Source organism: Molothrus ater, chromosome 5 (assembly GCF_012460135.2).
Source record: "Molothrus ater isolate BHLD 08-10-18 breed brown headed cowbird chromosome 5, BPBGC_Mater_1.1, whole genome shotgun sequence".
Taxonomy (NCBI): domain Eukaryota; kingdom Metazoa; phylum Chordata; class Aves; order Passeriformes; family Icteridae; genus Molothrus; species Molothrus ater.
In genome coordinates this window covers 62867409-62877480 of record NC_050482.2, presented here as the reverse complement: position 1 = coordinate 62877480, position 10072 = coordinate 62867409, and the positions used below count along the sequence as shown (strand labels likewise).

Here is a 10072-nt window from a genome sequence, read left to right as displayed (position 1 = left end):
GGAGTCTGCAACTTTATTTGAATAAAGGGAGAGAGTGCACCGGGGCACACAAACAAGGGATTTGCTCTCTCGAGGTTTCCCAGGGCACAGCCTCACAGCCTCCTTTTATCCTAAACTCCCAGCCACATGTTGTCCTCTTCCTCTCCTCACTGGCTGAGGTACAGGGAAGGTACAGCCTTCCAGAATCACCTACCACATATCCCCCCTTGAACTTACTATTTTACCCCAAAGCTCAGAAACTCAGGCTTGTGCAGACCCTTGACTGTTCCAGAGACAAGCTGTCTGGGCTCTGCAGCAAACCTGCCCAAAGTCAGGAGGGACATCAAGCCCCATTTCAAAGATGTGAACACCCATCCCTTCACCCACCAAATTGTTTGTGAGGACATTAGCTATCCTCTCACCCTGGAGAAAGACAAATGCTGTGACACTAAAAAGTAAATAAGAGGAGGGCTCAGTGGCTCGAGAGAGATGTGCCAAAGAGCCGTGCCCTCTGGGACATTTCTTAAAGTACAACCATGTGTCGTCCTCTCAGACCCCTGTGTAAATATACTGGGACAAAGTTCTGGAAAGGATCAGGCATTGCTACTTCCCACAGTAAATATAGGATCACATGGACGGTGGTTGTGACTCTGAAAAGTCACTGCAAGGAGTTTTAAGAAATACTTAGAAGACCTTTGGATGCAGGGATAGACTACAGAGATGGGTACTACTATGCCAGGCCTCTTGCAAGCCTCTGACACCCCATCATTCTGCTCTGGTGTGAAAAATGCCAATCACTTGTTTTTAAAATTTTAAAAATTTAATAGTAATAGAATGGTTATAAAAATAGTAATATAATTAGAGTAATAAAAATTTGAACAATTGAGATTAGGACAGTACGAGACAATAAGAACAAAGAGTCACAGATGGTCCAGGTACCTTTTCTGGGCAAAATAAGCCCGAAAAAGGAGACACTTTAACAGAGGATTAACCCTTAAAAGCAAGAGCCTGTTGCATATCATACACCTCATACATGATGCATAAATTCCATTCAAACAAAGGATTCTGGTCAGTGTCAGCTTCTTCCTGAGCGAGGCTGGAAGAAGTTCGTTTCTTCTGATAATGGAGCAATAAATTCTCTTTCTCTGAAAGACTTAGGTGTCTTGTGGCTGCTATCCTGTGTGATTACCTGATTCCTTTCTTAAAAAAATATCTCACATAGCATAGTTTCTATTTTAACATTATGTTATAACCTGAAAGTATACTTAACACACTACTTTAAAAAATTAATACAGCATAACATTCTAACATAACACACATAACATTCATTTTAATATTTGCGAAAAACCAATCACATAATAGGCATTTTTCACATCTGGCCACCAGCGGTGCCTGTGTCCGATCAGTGTTTGTCAGGGGCGATGGCAACAGCACCGTGCAGGTGGCTGAACTTCATGGCAGTGTCAGCAGTCAGAGTAGCTGCCAGCTACCGATCGCTAACTAGTTTCTTGTTATCTTTTTTCCTCAAGAGCTGCTCTTGAAGAACTCAGTAACCCTCTCTAGCCTGACTCCCATTCCACGAACCCATCCCCGCACTTCATTCGTGCGCCATAACACGCAGGGACTGCTTAAATTCAATCTCAGCACGCAGCTCGGCTGCCCCAGCGCGATATCCACAGGCCCTCAGGGACGGAACGGCCGATTCGCCGCCTCCGTGCGGGCCGGCCGCGCCGCTCTCTCCGTGAGGGGCCCGCAGCGCCGCTCCCTCAGCGCGGCCCCTCCGCCACCGCCAGGCGGCGCCGGGCGCTGCCGGAAGCGGGGCGGGCTCCGGGCCGGTGGCTCCGCCCGGCGCAGGCAGCGCGGGGAGCGGGGCCGGGCCGGGCCGGGCCGTGCGGGGCGGCGGCCGCCGGCGGGCCATGCTGCTAAAGCTCCTGCAGCGCCAGACCTATACCTGCCTGTCGCACAGGTATGGGCCCTGCCTCTGCCTCGGGGGCCTCGTCCTCATGATCGTCTCCGCCCTGCAGTTCGGGGAGGTCAGTACGGCGCCGCGCCGGCGCGGCGTGGCTGCCCCCCTTGCCCTGCCTGCCTGCCTCCCTCCCTCCGTGCCGAGCCGAGCGGTGCCGGCGGGACAGGCGCAGCCCTGCGGCTGCACGGCCCCGGGGGGATGCGGGGCCGTTGTTCCTCGGGGGAGCCGGCTAGCTGCGTTGTCCCGCCAGCAGCGAGGTGCTTCTCCGGGCGCCTTGCGGTGACAGGTCCCGCCCATCGCGGCGCCGTGAGCCCCGCTGGGCTGTGCCGAGCGCGCCGCCGCAGGCCCGCCGTGCCCGCGGGGACGGGCTGGCTGTGCCCGCATCCCCGAGCCCCGCGGGGACGGGCTGGCTGTGCCCGCATCCCCGAGCCCCGCGGGGACGGGCTGGCTGTGCCCGCATCCCCGAGCCCCGCGGGGACGAGCTGGCTGTGCCCGCATCCCCGAGCCCCGCGGGGACGAGCTGGCTGTGCCCGCATCCCCGAGCCCCGCGGGGACGGGCTGGCTGTGCCCGCATCCCCGAGCCCCGCGGGGCCGGGCTGGCTGTGCCCGCATCCCCGAGCCCCGCGGGGACGAGCTGGCTGTGCCCGCATCCCCGAGCCCCGCGGGGACGAGCTGGCTGTGCCCGCATCCCCGAGCCCCGCGGGGACGGGCTGGCTGTGCCCGCATCCCCGAGCCCCGCGGGGACGGGCTGGCTGTGCCCGCATCCCCGAGCCCCGCGGGGACGGGCTGGCTGTGCCCGCATCCCCGAGCCCCGCGGGGACGGGCTGGCTGTGCCCGCATCCCCGAGCCCCGCGGGGCCGGGCTGGCTGTGCCCGCATCCCCGAGCCCCGCGGGGCCGGGCTGGCTGTGCCCGCATCCCCGAGCCCCGCTGCCGCTCCCCGCGCCGCCCCGGCCGCACCTGTTGGGCTGCGGGGACGCTCAGAGCACCGAGTGTCCCTCGGGGCTGAGCCGGGGTCTGACAGGTGACACAGCCCTGCGTGCTCGGACAGCTGCTGTTCGCTGCTCTTGTGCAATTCTTTTCCACTTCCCTCATCAGGTGACTTATTAGTGCTGTGGTTTTGTTTGAGTCTTTTGAAGCCTGTGCTGGATGTCACCTTCGCGTGTGGACTGGGAGTGACAGGATCTCTCCCCTCGCCGGGGTTTAAGGAGTTAAATGTATTCTTCCTCCAAGCTGCGCAGCAGAGTCTGCTTAGATCGCTTCTTCTTATTTAGTTCGCTCACATTATTTTGTAAATGATGCAATGTAATTGCGCTTCTTCTAGATACGATTTTGCACGGGTATGTTGAATGTTTAAATCTTCATTTCACATTGCCCTGTCGATTTGGTAAGTCATCACTGAAGGAATGTGGAGAGGAGAAAATGAATCCTACTTGAGTGCAGTGTTTGTTAATATAGTGAGGAATTAGGGAAATCAACTATTTTTGTCAGTCTGAAAGGATGGCAATGTTCAATACAAACAGACTGGAATTTCATGATTCCTAAACTGGTTCTTTTTTTTTTTTGTTGTTCCCTTCTCTGTTTTAATTTGATCAGCTCTTTCAGATACAGGGAAAAAAAAAAAGAGCCATAAAGAGTATTATCTGAAACTCTTGCATGTACCACAATCAAAACTTTATTTTGTGTACTAACTCATCTTTGCATAAAGTACTAATCTCTGCTGTCTTGTGGACACCACGAGTTCCTGAAACACTTCAAAGGCATCAGCAAATTAAGTAATTGTAAACCACTCGTAGTCACCTGTTTTTACATGAGTATCAACTTGAATTGGTGTAGTTTTTGTGCTGCTGTGAAACTGACATAGTTTTGCATTTCTTCGGAATGGGGACTTAAACCACAACTTTAGAATATCGTAGAACTCTGAAGGTTTTAAAAAATATTTCAGCAGTTGTCTAAGTTATGGCTGATTTTGGTAAGAATCAGTCGAAATCACTGCTCAGATTTTCCTGCTAAATCTTACTTTGCTGCTTCCCATCCTTTCAAAGCTACTTGGAAAGCTTAGCTACAATTTAGAGAGTGAGCAAAAGAACTGGAAGATTCGTGTAGGAGTAGACTTTCCAAATTATATATGAAGCAAAAAGAAAAGTGACCAGTAATGTTTTTTTAAAGAAAAAAAAAACAGCTAAAAAACACAAACAAAGCACCTGCAATTTTTTTTTCCTTTCCAAAAGGGTGGTAGGTTAGCCTGGGGAGAGATGTTTGCGTGCATCTTGCTTTTTGCCTTTGTATTTTCTAACCAGTGGTAGTTCAGTGACTTAGGAGAGACAAGGCTTGTGGGAATGAACACCCTTATTATACCTCTTCCAACGACTGTTGTGGGAATGGAGAATGCTTCTCCAGTACAGAATCTGCAAGGCAGCAACTAATAAAAAAACTCTAAAGCTGTTTGGAAAATGAAACCAAGAAACCTTGCTAGAAATTACCAGCTGAACCACTTTTAGCCATCTGCAGGGAAACTCAAGCAACAAAAAGCAGCGTGAGGCAGCACTTATCAGACCCTGGTGTCTGAACAGCTTTTGCAGTTCTGCTTTTCCCACACCCCCAAAGCCAGCTTTTTTTTGTTGTTGTTCTAGTAGGTAAAATTAGGTCTGATTTCTTAGGTTCATGCTAATACCAGTGTTACTGGTGGAGTAAAAATGGATGGTTAGGGCAAATAATTTGAGATTGGTTCTCACAGCCATAAGCTCCAAATTAGCTTCATTTGAAGGAAAACATTGATCTCAGTGAAATAATAGGGCATTGAACATGAGTGAGAATTTTTTCTGCAAAAACATACAGGGCAGCCAGGTCTAAGTCAATGCTGTTCCCTGTTTGTAAGACGAGCTTTAAGTATTAGGGCAGTTTGATTATAAACCCTTCTTGGCCATCCTTCCGTAGGTGGCTCTGCTTTGTAAAATGCTTTATTACAGAACATGCCAGAGACACTGTTATCATGTCTGATACAGTATCTCCTAATAGGCAGTGTTTCTCCCCTTTTAATGTTCCCCTGGTGGATTTGTAATTCCAGTATGCAAAGTGGAAGCAAAACGGCCTCTAGGCATTATTGCAGGATGCATACATAATGTGTCAGGTGGAAACAGTTGCAGGGAAAAATATATCAGGTAGGAAGAGTTTTTAACTTTGTTCTTTAATGTGTTCTTGAGGGATCTGTCCACTTCATTTTGGCTATAGGTACAAAAAGACAAAGAAAAAGGCTGGAATGGTTAATGTTGTTCTTCTGGAGAGACATATTATCCATATAATATATTCTTACTCAAACACTTCTGTATTTCTTCTAGACACAGATCAGTCACAATGTGTCAGTGTGTCATTATCAGTAGGAGCAAATGTTTCCACGTGGATAAGAACTTCTAATGTGCTCTATATTAAACCTGGCATTTGGCAGAAGGGCTTAATGACTTGTGCGTTAAGAAAGTGTAATAGTGTGTGCTTTTTAGACAATTCCTGACCTCGGTATTTCAGGGAGGAGATTTTTATTCCTGCCTGGGCAGTCTGTGTCCTTTGTGTGTGCCGATGTGATCTTGGTTACAAAGAGACCGTTTGCAGCTCTGGCAGGAATTGGGTGTGTGCTCTTGTCACCCAGGCACATGATGGAGCTTCCCTGCTCTAGGGAAGGCTTTAATTGGCTTTAGTGGCAACGAGGGTAGAGGGATGCGTAACTTCTTTAGAGGGAGGACGCTTTGTTTATGGTTTTGAAGGTGACCTTAGAGAAATGGTATATTTCATAGTTCCCACAGTACAAGAAATAAGCAATAATAACATTTAAATCTAGGGAGAGTGGTGTAAAGTAGGTACTATAAGTACTATGCTTTCCTGGTTTTATTTCTTTTTGTCTTGTTGTTTTCATTTGTTTTGGTTTTTTTCACTCTCCAGTACATAGAAATATGTACTTATCCAGTAAATTCAGCCACTGTGCCTTCAATTCTAAAGCAGCACAAAATGCCACTGTAGTTTTCAAGGTTGGACTTTCACTGTAAAAGATATCATATCAAGTTTATCTCAGAGGAGAAAATACATGTTTTATATCTATCTCAAAATACCTGGACTTCTTTATTATCTCAACTTTTATTGTTGAAAAATTGTGGGGAATATTGTTGAAAATTTTTTTCCTGGCTGTTTGCAAAGCTCAAATTTTGGAGATGTGAATACTTCAGTATATCCTGTATGAGAATAGAAAAAGATGAACAAAATTGTGCAGGGGTGTGTGTGTGTGTGTGTGTTAGGGGTTTCCTGCTTGTATCCAAGTGTATTTGATTTAGGTCTCAGTTTTGGGAAAACATTCCTGAATTTTTCGATGCTAAGAAACAAGGCAGAGATGACCTAAATAAAAAGTAGTTTAAAAAGAGTGTACATAAGTCGAAATCCTTTGTTGCAGAGAAAAGCAAAGTTTGTTTAAATTAAGTGTGCTCTTCAGTTCTGGGTCTGATTGCTGCCTCAGTGTCATAATTTAGTTGGGATTGTGGTCTGCTCAGTTGTTCATAGATCAATTGGAATGAAATTGGTTATGGTTAAACATTTCAAAAGGTGAAAATTAAGAGTCTAACAGGTGGTGACTTCAAGTGGTTTTGGTTTTTTTTTTTTTCTTTGCAGGTTGTCTTGGAGTGGAGTAGAGACCAGTATCATGTTATGTTTGATTCATACAGAGACAACGTTGCTGGCAAATCATTTCAGAATAGGTGAGCTTGACCTGCACTTGACACTGCTGCACATTTTACTTTCTAATGAAATATTTAAATAAAATATATTAGTTGAAGTAACATACTGTTAAATAGAACCTTACTGTGTGGTCTCTAAATCTGCAGCAAATTTTCAACTTAGTGAGTGCTTAGTTAATGCATAATCTCCCATCTTGGAAGATTGGCTTTTGAGAGACCTAGTCATATAATAAATTTATATTTTGAATGTGTTTAATTCATCGAGTCTCTAATGAAACATCAAAATGATGACAATGTTAACAAGGAAGGGAGGCCATGACATGTTTTCCAAGTTAAGTTAGGAAAACATAAGTAGTGTTCCTATGTGCTTAACATTTCAATATTCAGTGTTTCTAGAAGTTATTTTTAAAATACTTAATGTTTTCTGTGATGTCTTATGAGGATCATTATTTAGCAGAGAAGTCCCAAAGCTAGTAAAAAGCTTTTACTAAGCTTTTTAAAAGCTGAGTGGATGGGAGAATCTCTCACAGCAAGTGGGAAACCAAGTCATATGGGTCATTTATTTCAGTTGTGTTAACTGCTTCATGACTTCCTGTGGTTTCATCTTTCATGTCTGAATAGCCATTGGGGTCTGTTGCTCAGGGAGTAAGTGTACTGTGAGTTGGTAGGTGGAAGAAAGCTACTTAGCAGGTATCACCTGACTCTTAATATTGATACACTTGACTGGGATAAAAGGTAACCCTGAAAGCAGAAGCTTCAATCTGCCTTGAGGTGTGTTGCATCATGGAACAGTAGAAATGATCAGATCAATTTGTCACACTTTGCTTGGTGTGAGATAAGTCTGTAAAATTCATTGCTTGGTGTTGGTGAATACTAGGAACTTTTGTAGTCTCTTCTCCTACTCCTCTCCCCCATCTTCCAGTGGATGACAGATAAAAGCAGAGTGATGCAGCTCATATGGATGAATAGCTTAATAGCCATGTTTTAGTAGTACTGTAGTGAAACATGGCAGTTTGGTCCCGTCACTGCTAAAATCCCTTTGTGATAATTAACTGGAGTGGTTTTTTTTACTTTTTCCAAAACAATCACAAATCTTACTGCTGTGGTACAGATATGGTCACTTCCCATTTCTACAGTGTTTCCTTCCTTCATTGTGGTTGTGAAAGCATCCTTTGCTAGTGTTCATTTCTGAGGATTGTGAGCAAAACATCCAGTGCCTGGTAAGGAACTGTTGGCTGCCTGAGCAAAAGCTTAAGGTTTTTATGAGGGGTGCTTAAATTATTCCGGTTCACCAATATGCCTTTAACAAGCTTATGTCAGGAGTAACAGGGAAGTTTGCTGTGACATTTGTGTGCAGCTGCCAACTTCCTTTAAAAATTCATACCAACCAGAAGTCTTTGTGGAGGCAGTACTTTCAGGCATTTGTTAACTTTTAGATGTCTCTTGTCAGGGGTTCAATTAATTTTTATTATCAAACTTCACAAATGCAGTAATGGACCCTATCTTGCAGCAGGCACTTGCATCAGTGGTGGTTTGGTGGAGTTTTTTAGGCTGGTGTCAATGCAGCATACAGAGCTACACATAAAATGAGGACTTCCAGATAGAATCTAGCTTGTCCAGTGATTTTAATCAGTTCCTATTTTAGTGCTAGGGGAAAATACTCAGAATTGGAGAACAGGAGGATTGTTGGTTAGAAAATTAAGCAGGTGTAGTGCTTTGTGGAAAGTAAAAGCTGCCAGGCCTTTGGGAAATATTAGAGGGCCTTCAATTGAATTTGAGTTGTGTTGTTCTCTAGGAGCTTTGCAGGTAAAATTCTCTGTTCTGAAAAAACCTCACTGTGAATTGTAGACAAATTTGTGTATATGGGCAAGCTCCTTATGATGATAAACTCAAAAAGCTCATCACACAAAAACAATGACATCATTAGTAACACCTACTGAACACTGTTCTCTACCAGACCAAGGCAGACTTCTGGTTTTGCCTTGGAGTTTAGCAATAGCTTTTGGTTGTTTCTCCTTCTGGTTCCAAACCCTTGGCATCCCAAATGTGGCACCTTTCAGGTAGCCACATCAGCTGCTAAACTTGCTTCTTATATTACTCAGGCTTGAGAGAATGCACTAGAAATTCCAGGGCTTTTTACCAAGGCACTTTGTTCAAACCCATTTTTGAAGACTAAGTTTTGATATGAAAATAAAAAGGGAGAAAAGGAAACTAAATAATGAAGTTCTATGCATGAGTGTTTTGGATGAGGACTGCACTTTATTTCTCTACTTGCAAATGGTATAGTAAGTTTAATTTACTTACTGTAAGGTGTAACTTTGCTATTCCAGGATGTCCTGTTTAAAACTCAAAAATACATATGGAAAGATGTGAAGGAATAATCCCCAACTTTTAAAATGTGCAGCCTGATTTCAGTATGGTGCAGCAAATGAGAGCTGTCAGTGGTTGGCCAGCCATTAACTGAGCTGAGTGAGGCTGAAGAGAGGAAAAGATGTACAAATCAGGGAGCAGGAATACCCATACAACAGCTCAGTTACTGTTAGTGCATGATTACAGAGCTGGAACAGGAGGGCTGGGAGGTTTACTATGAGCATCTTAGACTTCCACTGTTTATAAAGAGGCTCAGCAAGGTTAGAGATCACCATATGGTAGCTTGGGAGAGATCCAAAATCTGCTGTACTCCTTCAGCAACAGTGGATGTTGAGACAAAAGTTTGTCTTCTACCCACAATCTCAGCTGTGATGATGGTTCTCTTATGTAAACACATCATAGGTATGAGAAATTCCTGGCAGGAACTGTTCCCCTGTCCTGTCTGGTGGGTCTGGTTTTGTCTTTAAGCAGGATCCTATGGATGTTTTTAGATTTGCAAGTAAAAATTGATACACTTTGTAAAGAGAAAAATGTAAAAACCTCAATAAATTGTTTGAGAATCTCCAAGGATTTTTCCAAAGTGATGATTTTCTGTAGAAAGGTGTTAAGATAATTCCCACGTGGAATCAAATTGCACCATCAAGTCACATCTGTTAGTGAACCATAGGTCAGTCATGTCAAAGAGGAGAAGTAGCTGATTAGAAGAGTGGCTGTAAATAGTAAATTAACTCAGGTCACCTTAGGCTTAACCTGTTTGCCAGACTGCTCTTTCTGATGAAGCCTGAATGTATGAATCCATATGAAGGAAACACAGCTGCAGAATTTGAGAGACAGTTGTTGAGTTTCTCTGAACTTCAATAATCTGCAAAAGACTCTGAATGTTAAAATAGAGTTTGAGAACAGTACTACTGAAGTGTAGGATTTGTTCCTTTTAATTTTAAACCATTTTACAGCAAAATTCCAATACATACGTATTATGTGACTTTACAAAGGGTGATTGATGTAACACACTCTGGGTCACTGATTATCACTGCAGGGGTATTG

The 10072-nt window shown here is 44.6% G+C and overlaps 1 protein-coding gene across 2 annotated transcripts in view; it reads left to right on the top strand.

Moving 5' to 3' along the window:
- The first annotated feature begins 1876 nt into the window (after nt 1-1876).
- Nucleotides 1877-10072, top strand: part of GNPTAB (N-acetylglucosamine-1-phosphate transferase subunits alpha and beta) — a 39842-nt gene continuing 31646 nt past the window's right edge. For both annotated transcript variants that reach the window (XM_036400214.1, XM_036400215.2), the window contains exons 1-2: nt 1877-2012; nt 6594-6679. In XM_036400214.1, the coding sequence (XP_036256107.1) occupies nt 1896-2012; nt 6594-6679 (203 nt within the window). In that variant the 5' untranslated portion in view covers nt 1877-1895. The remainder of the gene's footprint in view (nt 2013-6593; nt 6680-10072) is intronic.